Source organism: Gnatocerus cornutus, unplaced genomic scaffold (genome assembly GCF_029298725.1).
Source record: "Gnatocerus cornutus isolate USDA-ARS CGAHR unplaced genomic scaffold, icGnaCorn1.1 ctg00000023.1, whole genome shotgun sequence".
NCBI classification, from domain to species: Eukaryota; Metazoa; Arthropoda; class Insecta; order Coleoptera; family Tenebrionidae; genus Gnatocerus; species Gnatocerus cornutus.
Window position 1 is genome coordinate 1,452,664 of NW_028275375.1, and position 18,992 is coordinate 1,471,655.

Consider the following 18,992-nt stretch of genomic DNA (forward strand, 5'->3'; position numbering starts at 1 on the left):
TTTGAGTAGTTAATTGTCTTTTGTAAATCTCAAAATTTTAGAACGACAGGGACAAATTTTAAAAATTTTCGTTTACAGAATAAACCAAAAAATTCCAATATTTTGCATTCGGCCCTGTAATTTTGGTAGTTTTAATGCCAGGGTAATAAAATGTGAGGAGCTTGTTACTTTGGAGTGACTGATTTAGTGTTCTAAATCTCTAAATTTTAGAACGACAGAGACAAATTTTAGAAATTTTCATTTTTAGAATGGGCAAAAAATTTCGAATATTTTGCATTTGGCCCTGTAATTTTGGTAGTTTTAATGTCAACTTAATGAAATTTTGGGAACTTGTTATTTTTGAGTGGCTTATTCACTGGTGCAAATCTATAAAATTTAGAGCGACAGGGACGAATTTTAGAAATTTTCATTTACAGAATGGACCAAAAAATTCCGAAATTTTGCATTTCACTCTGTCATTTTGGTAGTTTTAATGCCAACGTAATGAAGTTTGGTAAACTAGTTACATTTGAGAGGCTTATTTACTGTTGTAAATTTCAAACATCTGGAGCGAGAGGTACGGATTTTAGAAATTTCCATTTATAGAAAGTGCCAACAATTTCGAATATTTTGCATTCGGCCCTGGAATTTTGGTAGTTGTAATGAAAATTAGGGAACTTGTTACATGTGAGTGGCTTATTCACTGGTGTACATCTAAAAATTTTAGAGCGACAGGGACGAATTTTAGAAATTTTCATTTATAGAATGAACCAAGAATTTTCCATATTTTGCATTCGGCCCTGTAATTTTGGTAGTTTTAATGCCGATGTAATAAAATTTACGGAACTAATTGACTGTTGTAAATTTGAAACTTATAGAGCGGCAGAGACGGATTTTAGAAATTTTCATTTTTGAACGGGCCAAAAATTTCGTAATTTGGGTAGTTTTAATGCCAACAATGCTCCAATTCCGTTTTCCAATTAGAATCCGCGATTCCATCGTTTCATGCGTAAATACCGTATGGTGATAAATCAATTGACGATTCCGGACCTCCGGTCCCGAATCCTCCGGGGACGTTGACCCGCCGAGAGATGGCGCTGATACGCGTCGTCGACAGCGTGGGCCACGCGATGTCGCGTCCCGCTAATATATGTCCAACGTCACCGTCCCGTTGTCCATTAACATAACGGAATCGGACGACGCATCGATATTGTACGGAATTCTCAAGTGCATGTTCGGATTTACGCAACCGTTCGGTGTGAAGATTTATTTGAGAAGAGAGCGGCGCCACCGAGCTAATAGTTTGGGCCAACAAGAATAATTAGGACTAAAAGCTGTGCCACTGTAAACTGAAAAGCGTCTCCTTGGGTATTACAGAAAATTCAGCTCTTGGAGGCCGTGGAAGCAGCGGTTTTATAATTAAACAAGATCCATGGCTCGGCCGGCTCTGTCTCTATTCTAGTAATAATTGCATCAGCATCCATCTTGCTCATTTGCTAACGACTCTGTTCTCCGTCTTCGTCCCGTGTTCGCTCTTCGTGGCGAACTTCTTCTTCTGCCATCAGTAACCGCCGGTAATGATGAACCTCCCACTTCAGACATGCGGTATAATCAGTCATGTCCTGGCAAACACCTATAAACTCACTTGACCAAGACTTTGATATATTATTTGTGTGAACAACACAAGATTAAAAACAGGCAAGATTTGTTCTTTAAACTTGTCATGTTCCTTCTCTTGTCCGCTTCACACCTCCTATTATAACGACACTAATGACCGATTAATTTTTTTCGCAGGTCTCAGCCACTGATCCCGACTGCGGTGTCAACGCCATGGTCAACTACACCCTCGGCGATGGCTTCGCCAAACTGAAGGAGTTCGAAGTGCGATCGGCAACCGGAGAAGTCTGCATCACCTCGAGTTTGGACTACGAGACAAGGAATGTGTACGAGTTTCCGGTCATCGCCACCGATAGAGGTAAATCATTTTTGACAAGAAAAAATTAGATTCTTCTATATTCAAACATCTCGGGATTAATGAAAGAGTCACGAGGACATCTCCATCGGCGCTGTGGTGTTGGAATCCGCGACATCGCGGAAACCGACCGTGAATGTTCCCCATAACGCATTAACTATTTATGAAGTGCAAAACGAAGAGAACAAAGCGAAAATCACGATGTCATTCCTCTTCGCTCACGAAAACGTGCTTGGCCTTTTCAGCAGCACTGGTGTGTTGAAGTGATCTAAACTAATCGCTTTAAGCTTGCTGTAATTGGAAGGATTAATTACTCGGACGGGTTTGCATAGGAGAACATTCTCGCTTTTTTCGTGTTCTGATCGTGTTCCGGAAGTCCGCACAAAAATAACATCGATAAATACACGCTGATCCGACACACATAAATCATGAACCGCGCAGATTTTCGAAATTGAAAAGTCCAGTGCATGAAGAATGGCCGGCAAGCCGTTTACCGTAATATTTTCCATAAAATGCGCAAGATTAACGATTCGTTGCTTTCCACTCAACATACCAGGTCGTGCAAGAGGATTATTATAATCATTTCCATATAACGGGCGCCCACAAACTAATGGACCGGCGAAAATGCCCATCACACTTACCCTCGAAACTTTGGAAAACCCGCGGCGGATAACAACTTCACAGTCTGAAAACCAAAAATTTATTCTTCAGAGCGCCAAGGGACTTTTTGCTTCATAAATACCGAGATTATCCAGGCTAATGTACTAAAACCAAAGATTAGGATTTTAGTAAGTACACTTGTGGCCTCATAAGAATATTATCAATATTTTGCATTCGGCCCTGTAATTCTGGTAGTTTTAACACCAACGTAATGAAATTTGACGAACTTGTTACTTTTGAGTTGCTAATTTACAGTTTTAAATTTCAATATTTTAGAGCGACAGGGACGAATTTTAGAAATTTCCATTTAGAGAATGAAATTTCCAATATTTTACGTTCGGCCCTGTAATTTGAGTAGTTTTAATGCCAGCGTAATGAAATTTGGGGAACTTGTTACTTTTGAGTCGTTAATTTACTGTAATAAATTTCAATCGTTTAGAGCGACAGGGACGAATTTAAGAAATTTTCGTTTTTAGAATGGGTGAAAATTTTCCAATATTTTGCATTCGGCCTTGTAATTTTAGTACTTTTAATTCCAACGTAATACAATTTAGAGATCTTGATACTTTTGAGTAGCTTATTAACTGTTGTAAATCTCAAAATTTTAGAACGTCAGGGACAAATTTTAGAAATTTTCATTTACAGAAGAGGCCAAAAATTTCAAATATTTTACATTCGGGCCTGTAATTTTAGTAATTTTAATGCCAGCTTAATGAAATTTGGGGAATTTGTTACTATTGAGTAGGTAATTAATTGTTGTAAATTTCATAATTTTTAAGAACGACAGACGAATTTTAGAAAAATTAATTTTTCGAATGGGCCAAAAATTTCCAATATTGTGCATTCGGCCCTGTAATTATAGTAGTTTTAAAGCCCACGTAATAAAATTTTGGGAACGTGCTATTTTTGAGTGGTTAATCAACTGGTTTAAATCTAAAATGTTTGCATGACAGGGACGAATTTAGGAAATTTTCATTTATAGAATGGGCCAAAAATTTCGGATATTTTGCATTTGGTCCTGTAATTTTAGTAGATTTAATGCCAGGGTAATGAAATTTGGAGAACTTGTTACTTTTAAGTGGCTAATTTACTGTAGTAAATCTCAAAATTTTAGAACAACAGGGACTAATTTTAGAAATTGTTATTTACAAAATGGGGCAAAAATTTTCAATATTTTGCATTCGACCCTGTAATTTTGGTAATTGTAATCCCAACGTAATGAGATTTGATGAACTTGGTACTTTCAAGTGGCTAATTTACTGTTATGAATTTCAAAATTTTAGAACGGCAGGGACATATTTTAGAAATTTTCATTTATTGAATGGACCAAAAATTTCCAATATTTTGCATTCGATCCTGTAGTTTGAGTAATTTTAATGCCAATGTAATGAAATTTAGGGAACTTGTTACTTTTGAGTAGCTAATTGACTGTTTTAAATCTCAAAATTTTTTAATGACAGGGACAAAATTTAGAAATTTTTATTTACAGAATGGGCCTAAAATTTCCAGTATTTTGCATTCGGCCCTGTTATTTTAGCAGTTTTAATTCCAACGTAATGAAATTTAGGGAACTTGTTACTTTTGAGGGACTAATTGACTGTTGTGAATCTCAAAATTTTAGAACGACAGGGACAAATTTTAGTAATTTTCATTTATAAAATAGGCCAAAATTTTCGAATATTTTACACTCGGCCCTGTAATTTTAGTAATTTTAATGCCAGCGTAATGAAATTTGGGGATTTTGTTACTTTTAAGTAGCTAATCGACTGTTTTAAATCTTAAAATTTTTTAATGATTCGGACGAATTTTAGAAATTTTAATTTATAGAATAGGCCAAAAATTTCGAATATTTTGCGTTCGGGCCTGTAATTTGAATAGATTTAATGGCAACGTAATGAAATTTGTGGAACTTGCTACTTTTGAGTGGTTAAATTACTGTTTTAAATCTCACAATTTAGGAACGAGAGGGACGAATTTTAGAAATTTTTATTTATAGAATGGGCCAAAAATTTCGAATAAATTGGTTTCGGCCCTCTAACTTGAGTAATTTTAATGCCAACGTAATGAAATTTGGGCAACTTGCTCTTTTTGAGTAACCTCATAGACTGAAAATCAAAAAAAAATCTCGAAATCGCCAAAGGACTTTTTGCATCATAAATACCCAGTCTAATGAACTAAAACCAAAGATTAGGATTTGAGTACACTTGTGGCCTTTTACGGCGCTGAAAAATGCGCTAATTACGGTCGTGAAGCCTAATGCCTTTAATACCTCCAACTCAAGTTTTTATCAAACCCCCGTTTATAAAAATCCGCACTCGGCTCGTAAAACATAATACAACAGCCAAGTAAAATTTAATGGTTTCCCCGTACGTTTTAACAACAAAATCCTTCTTTGCAGGGGGCCTCAGCACGACCGCCATGGTAAAAATCCAAGTCTCCGACGTGAACGACAACCGCCCGATTTTCTACCCCCGCGTCTACAACGTCTCCCTCCGCGAGGGCGGCGCTTCATCATCTGCGACGACGCCGGTCGTCGTCGTCGCCACCACCGACCCCGATTCCGGGCGTTTCGGCTCCGTCACCTACAAAATCGTCGCAGGAAACGACGCAGGACTCTTCCGCATCGATAAGAACAGTGGGGAGATTTTCGTTAGCCGCCCCAATTTGCTGTCGACGCGGAGCCAACCCTATCATCGCCTCAACATCAGTGCGAGCGACGGGGGTAATTTGAAGTCGCTAGCCGACGCCGAGGTCTTCATCAGTGTGATTGATTCCGCGCAACGACCGCCGATTTTCGAGCATCCGAGGTACACTTATTCGGTGAAGGAGGACGTGAAGAAGGACGCTGTGATTGGAAACGTTCGAGCAACAGTCCGGGATTCTGGTAAGTTGGTTTTTATAGTGCGGCCTTGAACCTCGATGGGTTAAGCTCCCTCGGTGCCGGTGATGGATGCAAAAGAAAAAATTAGATACGTAGAGGTCGGAGCAATTCTCTTTCAACCATTACATCTAGATAGAGAGCCGTATATTATATTGTAAAACGGCGGAAAAATGACAATCACGCGTTCGTGTTTACAGTAACAACCGCAGTGATAAAAACGTGTACCGTTGCATGTGGATATGGTGCTTGGAATAGAGAATGATCGTGGAATGTATGTGCAGGTAAAATCCACGAAAGCCGGAGTAATTTATCGTAGACGAGGGTCGAAGCTAAAAAGTGAAAAAAAATAGTGGGAGGATGAAACCTATTGGAAGTGGAAGAAAATATAACAAAAATGAAAGGAAAAATAAATTATGGGCGATCTGGGTTCGGGAAGTGATTTTGCATTCGGCCCTGTAATTTTGGTAGTTTTATTGCCAACGTAATCAAATTTTGGGAAATTGTTACTTTTGAGCGACTTATTGACTGATCTAAATCTCAAATTTTTTTTATGACAGGGACTAATTTTAGAAATTTTCATTTTTAGAATGAGTCAAAAAATTCCAATATTTGGCATTCGGTCCTGTAATTTTGGTAATTTTAATGTCAACGTAATAAAATTTTATAAACTTACTACTTTTGAGTGGCTAATTTACTTTTTTAATCTCACAATTTTAAAGCAACAGGGACGAATTTTAGAAATTTCCATGTTTAGAATGGGTCAAAAATTTCCAATTTTTCTACATCGACCCTGTTATTTTGGTAGTTTTTATGCCAATGTTATACAATTTGAGGAACTTGTTATTTTTGAGTAGCTAATTAACTGTTGTAAATTTTAAAATTTTAGAACGACAGGAACGAATTTTAGAAATTTTTCTTCTGAGAATAAATCAAAAATTTCCAATATTCTGCATTCAGCCCTGTAATTCTGGTAGTTTTGATGCCAATATTATGAAATTTGGGAAACTTGTTAATTTTGAGTGGCTTATTAGCTGTTGTAACTTTCAAAATTTTAGAGCAACAAGGACGAATTTTAGAAATTTTTATTTTGAGAATGGGTCAAAAAATTCCAATACTTGGCATTCGGTCCTGTAATTTTGGTAATTTTAATGCCAACGTAATAAAATTTTATAAGCTTACTACTTTTGAGTGGCTAATTTACTATTTTAAATCTCACTATTTTAAAGCAACAGGGACGAATTTTAGAAATTTCCATGTTTAGAATGGGTCAAAAATTTCCAATTTTTCTACATCGACCCTGTTATTTTGGTAGTTTTTATGCCAACGTAATGCAATTTGGGGAACTTGTTATTTTTGAGTAGCTAATTAACTGTTGTAAATTTCAAAATTTTAGAACGACAGGGACGAATTTTAGAAATTTTTCTTCTGAGAAAAAATAAAAAAATTCCAATATTCTGCATTCAGCCCTGTAATTCTGGTAGTTTTGATGCCAATATTATGAAATTTGGGGAACTTGTTAATTTTGACTGGCTTATTGGCTGTTGTAACTTTCAAAATTTTAGAGCAACAGGGACGAATTTTAGAAATTTTTATTTTGAGAATGGGTCAAAAAATTCCAATACTTGGCATTCGGTCCTGTAATTTTGGTAATTTTAATGCCAACGTAATAAAATTTTATAAGCTTACTACTTTTGAGTGGCTAATTTACTATTTTAAATCTCACTATTTTAAAGCAACAGGGACGAATTTTAGAAATTTCCATGTTTAGAATGGGTCAAAAATTTCCAATTTTTCTACATCGACCCTGTTATTTTGGTAGTTTTTATGCCAACGTAATGCAATTTGGGGAACTTGTTATTTTTGAGTAGCTAATTAACTGTTGTAAATTTCAAAATTTTAGAACGACAGGGACGAATTTTAGAAATTTTTCTTCTGAGAATAAATCAAAAATTTCCAATATTCTGCATTTAGCCCTGTAATTCTGGTAGTTTTGATGCCAATATTATGAAATTTGGGGAACTTGTTAATTTTGACTGGCTTATTGGCTGTTGTAACTTTCAAAATTTTAGAGCAACAGGGACGAATTTTAGAAATTTTTATTTTGAGAATAGGTCAAAAAATTCCAATACTTGGCATTCGGTCCTGTAATTTTGGTAATTTTAATGCCAACGTAATAAAATTTTATAAGCTTACTACTTTTGAGTGGCTAATTTACTATTTTAAATCTCACTATTTTAAAGCAACAGGGACGAATTTTAGAAATTTCCATGTTTAGAATGGGTCAAAAATTTCCAATTTTTCTACATCGACCCTGTTATTTTGGTAGTTTTTATGCCAACGTAATGCAATTTGGGGAACTTGTTATTTTTGAGTAGCTAATTAACTGTTGTAAATTTCAAAATTTTAGAACGACAGGGACGAATTTTAGAAATTTTTCTTCTGAGAAAAAATAAAAAAATTCCAATATTCTGCATTCAGCCCTGTAATTCTGGTAGTTTTGATGCCAATATTATGAAATTTGGGGAACTTGTTAATTTTGACTGGCTTATTGGCTGTTGTAACTTTCAAAATTTTAGAGCAACAGGGACGAATTTTAGAAATTTTTATTTTGAGAATAGGTCAAAAAATTCCAATACTTGGCATTCGGTCCTGTAATTTTGGTAATTTTAATGCCAACGTAATAAAATTTTATAAGCTTACTACTTTTGAGTGGCTAATTTACTATTTTAAATCTCACTATTTTAAAGCAACAGGGACGAATTTTAGAAATTTCCATGTTTAGAATGGGTCAAAAATTTCCAATTTTTCTACATCGACCCTGTTATTTTGGTAGTTTTTATGCCAACGTAATGCAATTTGGGGAACTTGTTATTTTTGAGTAGCTAATTAACTGTTGTAAATTTCAAAATTTTAGAACGACAGGGACGAATTTTAGAAATTTTTCTTCTGAGAAAAAATAAAAAAATTCCAATATTCTGCATTCAGCCCTGTAATTCTGGTAGTTTTGATGCCAATATTATGAAATTTGGGGAACTTGTTAATTTTGACTGGCTTATTGGCTGTTGTAACTTTCAAAATTTTAGAGCAACAGGGACGAATTTTAGAAATTTTTATTTTGAGAATGGGTCAAAAAATTCCAATACTTGGCATTCGGTCCTGTAATTTTGGTAATTTTAATGCCAACGTAATAAAATTTTATAAGCTTACTACTTTTGAGTGGCTAATTTACTATTTTAAATCTCACTATTTTAAAGCAACAGGGACGAATTTTAGAAATTTCCATGTTTAGAATGGGTCAAAAATTTCCAATTTTTCTACATCGACCCTGTTATTTTGGTAGTTTTTATGCCAACGTAATGCAATTTGGGGAACTTGTTATTTTTGAGTAGCTAATTAACTGTTGTAAATTTCAAAATTTTAGAACGACAGGGACGAATTTTAGAAATTTTTCTTCTGAGAATAAATCAAAAATTTCCAATATTCTGCATTTAGCCCTGTAATTCTGGTAGTTTTGATGCCAATATTATGAAATTTGGGGAACTTGTTAATTTTGACTGGCTTATTGGCTGTTGTAACTTTCAAAATTTTAGAGCAACAGGGACGAATTTTAGAAATTTTTATTTTGAGAATAGGTCAAAAAATTCCAATACTTGGCATTCGGTCCTGTAATTTTGGTAATTTTAATGCCAACGTAATAAAATTTTATAAGCTTACTACTTTTGAGTGGCTAATTTACTATTTTAAATCTCACTATTTTAAAGCAACAGGGACGAATTTTAGAAATTTCCATGTTTAGAATGGGTCAAAAATTTCCAATTTTTCTACATCGACCCTGTTATTTTGGTAGTTTTTATGCCAACGTAATGCAATTTGGGGAACTTGTTATTTTTGAGTAGCTAATTAACTGTTGTAAATTTCAAAATTTTAGAACGACAGGGACGAATTTTAGAAATTTTTCTTCTGAGAAAAAATAAAAAAATTCCAATATTCTGCATTCAGCCCTGTAATTCTGGTAGTTTTGATGCCAATATTATGAAATTTGGGGAACTTGTTAATTTTGACTGGCTTATTGGCTGTTGTAACTTTCAAAATTTTAGAGCAACAGGGACGAATTTTAGAAATTTTTATTTTGAGAATAGGTCAAAAAATTCCAATACTTGGCATTCGGTCCTGTAATTTTGGTAATTTTAATGCCAACGTAATAAAATTTTATAAGCTTACTACTTTTGAGTGGCTAATTTACTATTTTAAATCTCACTATTTTAAAGCAACAGGGACGAATTTTAGAAATTTCCATGTTTAGAATGGGTCAAAAATTTCCAATTTTTCTGCATCGACCCTGTTATTTTGGTAGTTTTTATGCCAACGTAATGCAATTTGAGGAACTTGTTATTTTTGAGTAGCTAATTAACTGTTGTAAATTTCAAAATTTTAGAACGACAGGGACGAATTTTAGAAATTTTTCTTCTGAGAAAAAATAAAAAATTTCCAATATTCTGCATTTAGCCCTGTAATTCTGGTAGTTTTGATGCCAATATTATGAAATTTGGGGAACTTGTTAATTTTGAGTGGCTTATTGGCTGTTGTAACTTTCAAAATTTTAGAGCGACAGGGACGAATTTTAGAAATTTTTATTTTGAGAATGGGCCAAAAATTAATGTTATGTAATGTTAGTAATTTAATATTTTGACGGGAGAATTTTTGATTGAAAATTAGGGTGTTTTTTCGATATTAAGTCAAAATAAGGGGAAGAAATAAATATGTTAAATCAAAAAATTTACACTGTGTTAACAACATAAAGAAGTAAGTTAAAAAAAGTAGAAGATAAAAATATAAAACCAAAACAAAAGTGTAAAAACAAATGTTGTAAATCTTGTTATTACAACTTTGCCATTTAACTTTCTTCCATAGAACTTACAGTTTTGCCGGAAATCGCGATAAACCGTTTTTTACCCTTAAAACTCACCCCCTTCCGCTTCCCGAACTCAGATCGCCCGTATTTATTTTTCCTTTCATTTTTGTTATATTTTCATCCTACTATTTTTTTGCTTTAAAAAATTATCGACGCTGGCTTATCGGGTTCTGTCGCAGCGTCAAAACCCATAAATCGCCGATGAAAATCCGTCCGAGTTTGATATTTTCGCAAAAAGACGGCGATCGTTAAGTTAATGAAGGCCGTGGTTCTTGTGTGTCGTTAGGCCGATTTTACGACGGTTTTATTACTTATTTCTTGTTGGATTGCAATTTAAAATCAAATGAAACATGTAATGTCGCTTTTTTTCGTTCCCGGTAAGCGTTAAATGCGCCCGTTTTACGACCGTCATCCCTCGAAAGACGGGTTAATTAGCCGAAAATAAAAATGATGGGTTGTAATTTCAGATGGGACGTCAATCCTCACCTTCGCCATCATCGATCTTTGCGGAATTATGTAATCGCTGACCGGAGTTTTATCTCGGTCTAACATGCAAACTTGTTTAAATAAAGATATCAAATTAAAATTAACCGTTTTCGTCAAGATAAAAAGTAACACCTCCATTAGCCTAATATGCAAAGTAACACGTCAGGTGTCACTAATGAATATATTTCATCGTATAAATACGAGTTTGTACAACAATGACCAATTTAGCATTGTAATGGGACCATTTCAGAATCCTGTCTATATGATAATTTTTTTTCGCGCCCGGAGAAAACTTCCAGCTTCGACGACGTGAGAACCGATTCGGTTTTCAATTAAAATAAACAACGGCCGTGCATGTCCCATTAAGGTAGAGCAGTAGCCGGGAAACGCCGTGAAATAAATGAATACTACTGAAACAATGACCACATGGGCGGACAACGGCGAGAGACAGGACAATAGTCGGTATTGAAGACCGACACGCTCGATTATTACCGTGCAAATGTGGCAGAATGCGAATACCGGACGATTTGCAGAGGGACGGTCATTACAACTAACGCTAAAATAAACCCGGACTTTACTTAAGTCACCGGATTCCTCCGGTGCACAGCGAGTTCAAGCTGACATCTTTGGCAGTTTTTCAATTTTTCATTCTTCTCTATAAAATGGAGAATGTGATGGGATTGAGATTAAAACCCACCCAGAATTTATTCATTGGCTCAAATTATCTTTATCACTGTAGTTTTTGTAGCAAAAAATGCGCGCAAACATCCCACAACTTTTCTTTCATTGGCTGGAAAAAAATCTGTTGTTTATTGGATATATTTCTAGGCAAATAAGTGATGCACAAAAAAACGAGTCATTTTATTGGATGTTGATAATGAACAAAAATGCACAAACTAAACCAAGAGGGCGTATCTTTCCTATTGATGGTTTAAAGGTCAAACAAGAATGAATTTAAGAATTAGAAAATATGAGAAAATTTGTAACTTTTGAGTGGCTAATGGACTCTTCAAAATTTCAAAGTTTTAGAACGACAGGGTGGAATTTTATAAATTTCTATTTAGAGAATGGGCCAAAAGTTTCTAATATTTTGCATTCGGCCCTGCCATTTTATTAGTTTTAATGCCAACACAATCAAATTTGACAAACTTGATACTTTTGAGTGGCTAATTTACTTTTCTAAATCTCAAAATTTAAGAGCGACAAAGACGAATTTTAGAAATTTTTATTTTGAGAATGGACCAACATTTTCTAATATTTTGCATTAGGCCCTGTAATTCTGGTAGTTTTGATGCTAACATTATGAATTTTTAGGAACTTGTTACTTATGAGTGGCTAATTGACTGCTGTAACTTTCAAAATTTTAAAGCAACAGGGATGAATTTTAGAAATTTGTATTTTTAAAGAGGGCCAAAATTTTCCAATATTGTGCATTCGGCTCTGTAATTCTAGTAGTTTTGATGCTAACATTATGAAATTTGGAAAACTTATTACTTTTGAACGGCTAATTGAGTTTTGTAACTTTCAAATTTTAGACTGACAGGAACAAATTTTAGAAATTTTTATTTTGAGAATGGGCGAAAAATTTCCAATATTCTGCACTAGGCCCTGTAATTTTGGTAGTTTTAATGCCAGGGTAATGAAATTTGGGGAGCTTGTTACTCTTGAGTGCCTAATTGACTGTTGTAGATCTCAAAATTTTAGAACTAGAGGGACGAATTTTAGAAATTTTCAGTTATAGAATCGTCCAAAAAATTTCGATATTTTGCATTCGGCCCTGTAATTTTGGTAGTTTTAATGCCAGCATAATGAAATTTGGGGAACTTGCTACCTTGAAGTGGTTCATTAACTTTTGTAATTTCAAAATTTTAGAGCGACAGGGACGAATTTTAAAAAAAATTCATTATAGAATGGGCCAAAAATTTACAATATTTTGCATTCGGCCCTGTAATTCTGGTAGTTTTAATGCCAACATTATGAAATTTGGGAAACATGTTACTTGTGAGTGCCAAAATGACTATTGTAAATCTTAAAATTTTAGAACTACAGGAACGAATTTTAGAAATTTCCAGTTATAGAATGAACCCGAAAATTCCGATATTCTGCATTCGGCCCTGTAATTTTGGTAGTTTTGATACCAGAACAATGAAATTTGGGCAACTTTTTGTAATTGAATTGGTTATTGACTACCTTCAGTCTCAACATTTGAAAGCCACGGAGACAAATTTTAAAAATTTTGGCCCCTCTGTGCGGTGTCTATAATTTGGCAGTTGATTTGGTTTTCCCGGCAGTGTTTCTTAATGACGTATTAATAATTAATATCTTTTCTTTATGAGTGGCTGTCAGGCAATAAAATGGCCAATTAGTAGCGACATTAACAGGTTTTATTAATTCAATTAGGTTATAGTTTGGCGTCGGCATAAAACATGTCTAAAAAAGCTCCACGCCTCGAAAGTTTCTCATTTAAAGAAAGAGAAAAAAATCCGTCGTCTCCATCGGCATGCAGAACGTCCTCGCATGAATCACCATCGTACCCACGCGGACCTATTGAAACTCTGTAAAAACGAACAAGACGAAAAAAGTCCCCAAAAAGACTCTCCGGCATTAATTAAACGTATATACGCGCGTATAATAAATACCCCGTCGCTTTTTGTTTGTGCGGATTTGTAAAGGACCCTTATTAGCATTTAGGCAAACAAGCACTGCTTGACAGCATCACAAGGGGGCAATTATCCGGAGGGACGCCATTGTATCCTCTTCGTCCAGCGGCGCCCAAAATGTCCCAACATTGGCGCGCGCGCCATTCATAATCCCGGTACAAATTTATTCAAACGCGCTGATTGATTTAAATACCGTGCCACAAATAAATGATGGCCGTGAAACCGGCATCGCGCCGAGAATCCACAACGACAAGGTCGATAAATATAAAAGAGAGCGCATTTCGGATGGAACGTACACCGTTTGGTGTGCTCGGGTCGTCGCGACAGCAAACGTCGATTTATTACATTGCTGAAAAGTTGGTTTGCTGTTTGAAACCCCCAAAAGCTCGCCGGACGGGTTCAACCGCGGTCGCGACAGAAGGCGATGCAATGTCACGGACCGAAAGAAAACTTCCTCGCGATATCGTCGTCGATTTATATTCGCGATTTTTCCGGAGAAACTATAGTTCATAATTCGTTCTAAACAACTTGGCAAAAGTTACCATCGATGCATTGTTTATTAAAAAAATGTACATTTTATAATATCAACCAGCTTCTCCCGCACCAATGATTTTGGTCAAATTCCTAAATCGAAAAAAAATCTCGAGATCTGTCTACTGGCCAAATTTAGGAAAAATTAGGAAAAATGAGGAAAAATGAAAATCAACTTTTCGAGACTTTGATCGGCCATACCTCAGTTATTTGTTGTCGAATCTGAATTTAAATTCCAGATTTGGAATCTGCGGAAAATTCTGCGTTACACTGATGTATAATAACTTACGTTTACTCTAAAAAATAAGCGAGATATCGATATCAGAAATTTGCCATAGTTTTAGTCATGAATTTTTGCGGAAATTTGCAAATTTCGACTGTAGAAAAATCAAAGAACTGTTTCTTATGTAAAAAATTGCGAGAAAAACGATGGCGCAAACCGCATCTCAATATCTGAAATAGTTTTCGAGATATCGAGCACGAATTGTTTTGAACCTTCAAAAATTTAGCTCTCTGGCGACAACCCAAAAATTCAAACGACCATAACTCGGTTATTTGATGACAAAAAATCAAAAATTCTTATGTTTTTGGATTCAGCGTAAAATTCTGCGTAAAATGAGACCCAAATTGTATTGGCCAAAAACTGTTTTGAAAACGTCATTTTAGGGTGATTTTCAATCAAAGTTTTTAAAATAAAAACGACGTTTAATAACTTTGAATTATACATCAGTCGAAAGAGGAGCTCAAAATCTAGCTACTGGCCAAATTTGAGATCTATCGGACAAATAGTTTACGAGTTATGGCCTAAAATAAAAAAAAATGAAAAATTTTCATCGTTTGAGTCGCAATTTTTTTTCGCGAAAAATCGACTATCAAATTTTGAGCTTTTGATAACATTTTCCAACGTAAAATGAGCCGAGAAAAAGAATGGCGCAAACCGCATCTCAATATCTCAAATAGTTTCCGAGATATTTAACTTTAAAAATTAGGAAAAATGAAGAAAAATGAAAATCAACTCTCTGATACTTTGATCGGCCATAACTTAGTTATTTGTTGTCGGATCTGAATTTGAATCCCAGATTTGGAATCTGCGTAAAATTCTGCGTACACTGATGTATAATAACTTAAGTTTACTCGAAAAAATAAGCGAGATGTCGAGTTTAAAGTTTAAAATTTCTAAAAATTTCTAAATTTTCACGTGTACGAAAACGTTGACTCCTGGAAAAATTCTTACTGTACAACAGAGTATTTTCAAGACTTTAGAATTCCTCTTAGAATTCACAGACCCATGAGAATTTAACATTATCTTCCAATTTCCAAAAAATCAGCCTTATGGGAAAATTCCGAGCTTTTGAAATGTTAGCGTCTATTTTGCCTGGACTACTAAACACCTAACCAGCACCGGCATTCACGGCGCAGCGCGGACATAAAGCCGGTTTACAGTGAGCTAATCTGTCTTCCTTTGAATGTAATAGTATTTCAAGGAGCAAAGCACTAATAGTGATCGTTGTTATCATCATGGGAGGTATCCGTTCCGTAATTTGTATTTTTCGCTCGCGATGACCCAATTACCTCACAATTCCGGAATCCGGGTGTTATCGGCTCAGCCGCCGAATAAAAACAAAATGACATTCTTGAAGCGGCCATTCAACACCTCACGTGCACCAGCGTGAGATTCATTTGTTTGATTCGGTTGTGACTTTTATTAATTACGGTCCTTTTGTTTTCTGGGCTCCGCTGGGAGTCATTGCTTGCTTTCGATTTGATTTTCTGTACGAGCGGCGTGCCGGGGATTCTTCGTTTGCCGGTTGAATAAAAACAGATTTATGCACTTTAATTATTTAATTGCCACGTGAAATATTCCGGCTTTTCATAACCGCACAAAAGGCGAATAAGTGGCCGCGATTAATTGTCCTTAATTAGCCGCGTTTCCTGATTTGATCAAAGGAATAGTTAGACCGTACCAAAACCCAGTGCAAATACAAAAACCACCGTTGCCTAGACCAAGTAATTAACTTCCTCGTTTTGTATTTATTAGCATCATCATCAGCGCTTTTTGTTGTTGCAGGTGAGCACAAGAACATTCGGTACTCGATCTACTCCGGCGATCCGGAAGGCTTTTTCCGCATCGATCCTTCAACCGGAGTGATCAAGACCGCCGCTCGTTTGGACCACGAGACCCGGAGCAACGTCCTTCTGAACATCCAAGCCACGAACGGAGATCCCCCGGTTTACGGTCACACGCAAGTCAACATCGAGATCCGGGACGTCAACGACAACGCTCCGGAATTCGAGTCGAACGTCGTCCGGATTTCCGTCCCGGAGAACGTCGAGACGGGCATCGCGCTGTACGCCGCCCACGCCCGCGACAAGGACTCCGGGGCCAACGGCGTCGTCCGCTACAAGATCGTCAACAACGGCGCTACCGGGGGTCTGTTCAACGTTGACCCTAAGCTGGGTCACTTGACTCTGACAAGACATTTAGATTACGAAACGACCCAGCGGCACAGCTTGATTATAACAGCGACCGACACTGGAATTCCACCATTATCTGCCAACTTGACGGTGTTGGTGGAAGTGCAAGATGTTAACGACAATCCGCCGGTTTTCGAAAGGAACGAATACAGTAAAACCGTGGAGGAGTCGAGGGCTGTGAACTCGCAAGTCCTGCAAGTCACTGCGGTGGATCTAGACACTGGAAACAACGCGCGATTGACCTACAGACTCCTCTCTGGAAACAACTCGGGTGACGTCTTCGGCATCTTCCCCAACAGCGGGTGGTTGTACCTCAAAGGAAGCCTGGACAGGGAGAGCCGCGACCGCTACGAACTAACAGTGAGCGCCACCGACAACGGAACACCTTCGCAAAGCGCCACCGCCCGCGTCATCGTCCACGTCAGCGACGCCAACGACAACGACCCCAAATTCCTCAAAGACGCCTACGAGTTCAACGTGGAGGAGAACCAACGACGCGGCACCTCCGTCGGGAGAGTGGCTGCTCTAGACGAAGACATCGGAGACAACGCGGTGATTCGATACAGCCTCATCCCCGGAAACACGAGTTTCCAGATAAACCCAACGAATGGTAAGTTCAAGGTTGCAGCGCGCGGCCTAATAGCGAAATCGTGTAGTATTGAGCAAATGTTTGTAAACGAAAACGTTTTAATGCGGCTGATGTCAAATAAAGTAAATGAAAAACAAATATGCTCTGTGTGGCCGAAGACTTCCTCTCAATAAAAATGTGTTTGCTCTCACAATAGCTTAAGCTCATCGTAGGTTTCGGAATGTTAACGCGGGTTTTGTGGAAATTACTTTTTACAATAGAGCAATTCCAGAAATCAGCGGGATTTTCTCTGGTGTGGTTTCAAAATAATGACATTTGGCGATACAACCCAACTCCCCTTGGTGATAATGGACCAACCCGATTTTGACGGAAAAGTCGCGAAATTTACCTTAATTTTCACTGTTTTGGTCGGAGAACACGCATGGAACACTCAGAACACTTCCATTAAAGTTTTAGAACATCTGCAAGATTTTCTCTGATGTGATTTAAAATAATGACATTTGGTTTTACAACCCAACTTCCCTTTGTTGGTGATAATGGACTAACCCGATTTTGACGGAAAATTAGCAAAATTTACCTTAATTTCCACTGTTTTGGCCGGAGAACACGCGCAGAACACTCGGAACACTTCCATGAAAGTTTCAGAACACGAAAATCCACGTGGGAACACTAAATACTGGGTTTTTCGCGGAATTGAAAAGCCGCACTTCGAATCAAAACACTTGCGAACTTACCGACAGTTCCACAGCCGTCTCAGTCGAGCTCGAGCGCGGGAATTTTGAAATTTGGTGGAGTTGGAAAATAATCTACAGTTGGTGTGTTAACCTCAAAACTCGCTATATTCAATTTTTGAGTTGAAAGCCTGATTTACACTCAAGAATTTTAGGAAATTGACACCAACAATGTGTAACTCGCTCAGCGAACAACCAATCCAAGAGCCAAAAATAGGGTTTAGATGAATTTCATTAAAAACACTTGCGAATTTACTGACAGTTACAGCCGTCTCAGTCAAGTCAAGCTCTAGGGCGGGAATTTTAAAAATTTGGTGAAGTTGGAGTTGGAAAATAATTTACAGTTGGTGGGTTAACCTCAAAACTCGCTATCTTCAATTTTTGAGTTGAAAGCCTGATCTACACTCAAGAATTATACGAAATTGACAATGTGTAACTCGCTCAGCGAACGACCAATCCAAGAGCAAAAAATAGGGTTTAGATGAATTTCATTAAAAACACTTGCGAATTTACCGACAGTTCCACAGCCGTCTCAGTCAAGTCAAGCTCTAGGGCGGGAATTTTAAAAATTTGGTGAAGTTGGAGTTGGAAAATAATCTACAGTTGGTGGGTTAACCTCAAAACTCGCTATATTTAATTTTTGAGTAGAAAGCCTGATTTACACCCAAGAATTTTGTAAAATTGACACCAAAATTCTCTTTCGATGAATTTTATGCCGGTGTTGAGGCGTCAAACGGATGAGTTTCCCGTCTGTAATGCAGCCTTATTAGTTCCAATTAACACCTAGTAGTAGTCTGTGGCCTTCGAACCGGAACAAAAAACCGGAGGCTGGTCTTGAGAGTGGCCATTTTACCGAGTGAGCTCCAATTTAGGCAATAATTGGGAGTGATTAAATCTGGGGAGTGCATTAGAGGAAAGAAAGTGGCTTTCTTACGTAGGCTCGAGCCCTTTTTTTCCACGCAGAGATGTGGAGATAACACACAAGTGTGGGATGCGCCCCTTCCCGCCCGACAGATGTTCCCAGTGTAAGCACTAATGATGTCGTAAATAAAGCTCGCATTGAAGCAGAGTCGCGAAACTTTTTCCTATAACTCGTCGAGTTTTCTCCCATTCGGC

The 18,992-nt window shown here is 36.9% G+C and overlaps 1 protein-coding gene across 1 annotated transcript in view; it reads left to right on the plus strand.

Annotated features, from left to right (window-relative positions):
- Positions 1-18,992, plus strand: part of LOC148166284 (protein dachsous-like) — a 174,178-nt gene that overhangs the window by 141,357 nt on the left and 13,829 nt on the right. Inside the window, exons 3-5 of the mRNA XM_088048704.1 lie at positions 1,774-1,954; positions 5,010-5,495; positions 16,150-17,166. Coding sequence (XP_087904830.1) covers positions 1,774-1,954; positions 5,010-5,495; positions 16,150-17,166 — 1,684 coding nt within the window. The remainder of the gene's footprint in view (positions 1-1,773; positions 1,955-5,009; positions 5,496-16,149; positions 17,167-18,992) is intronic.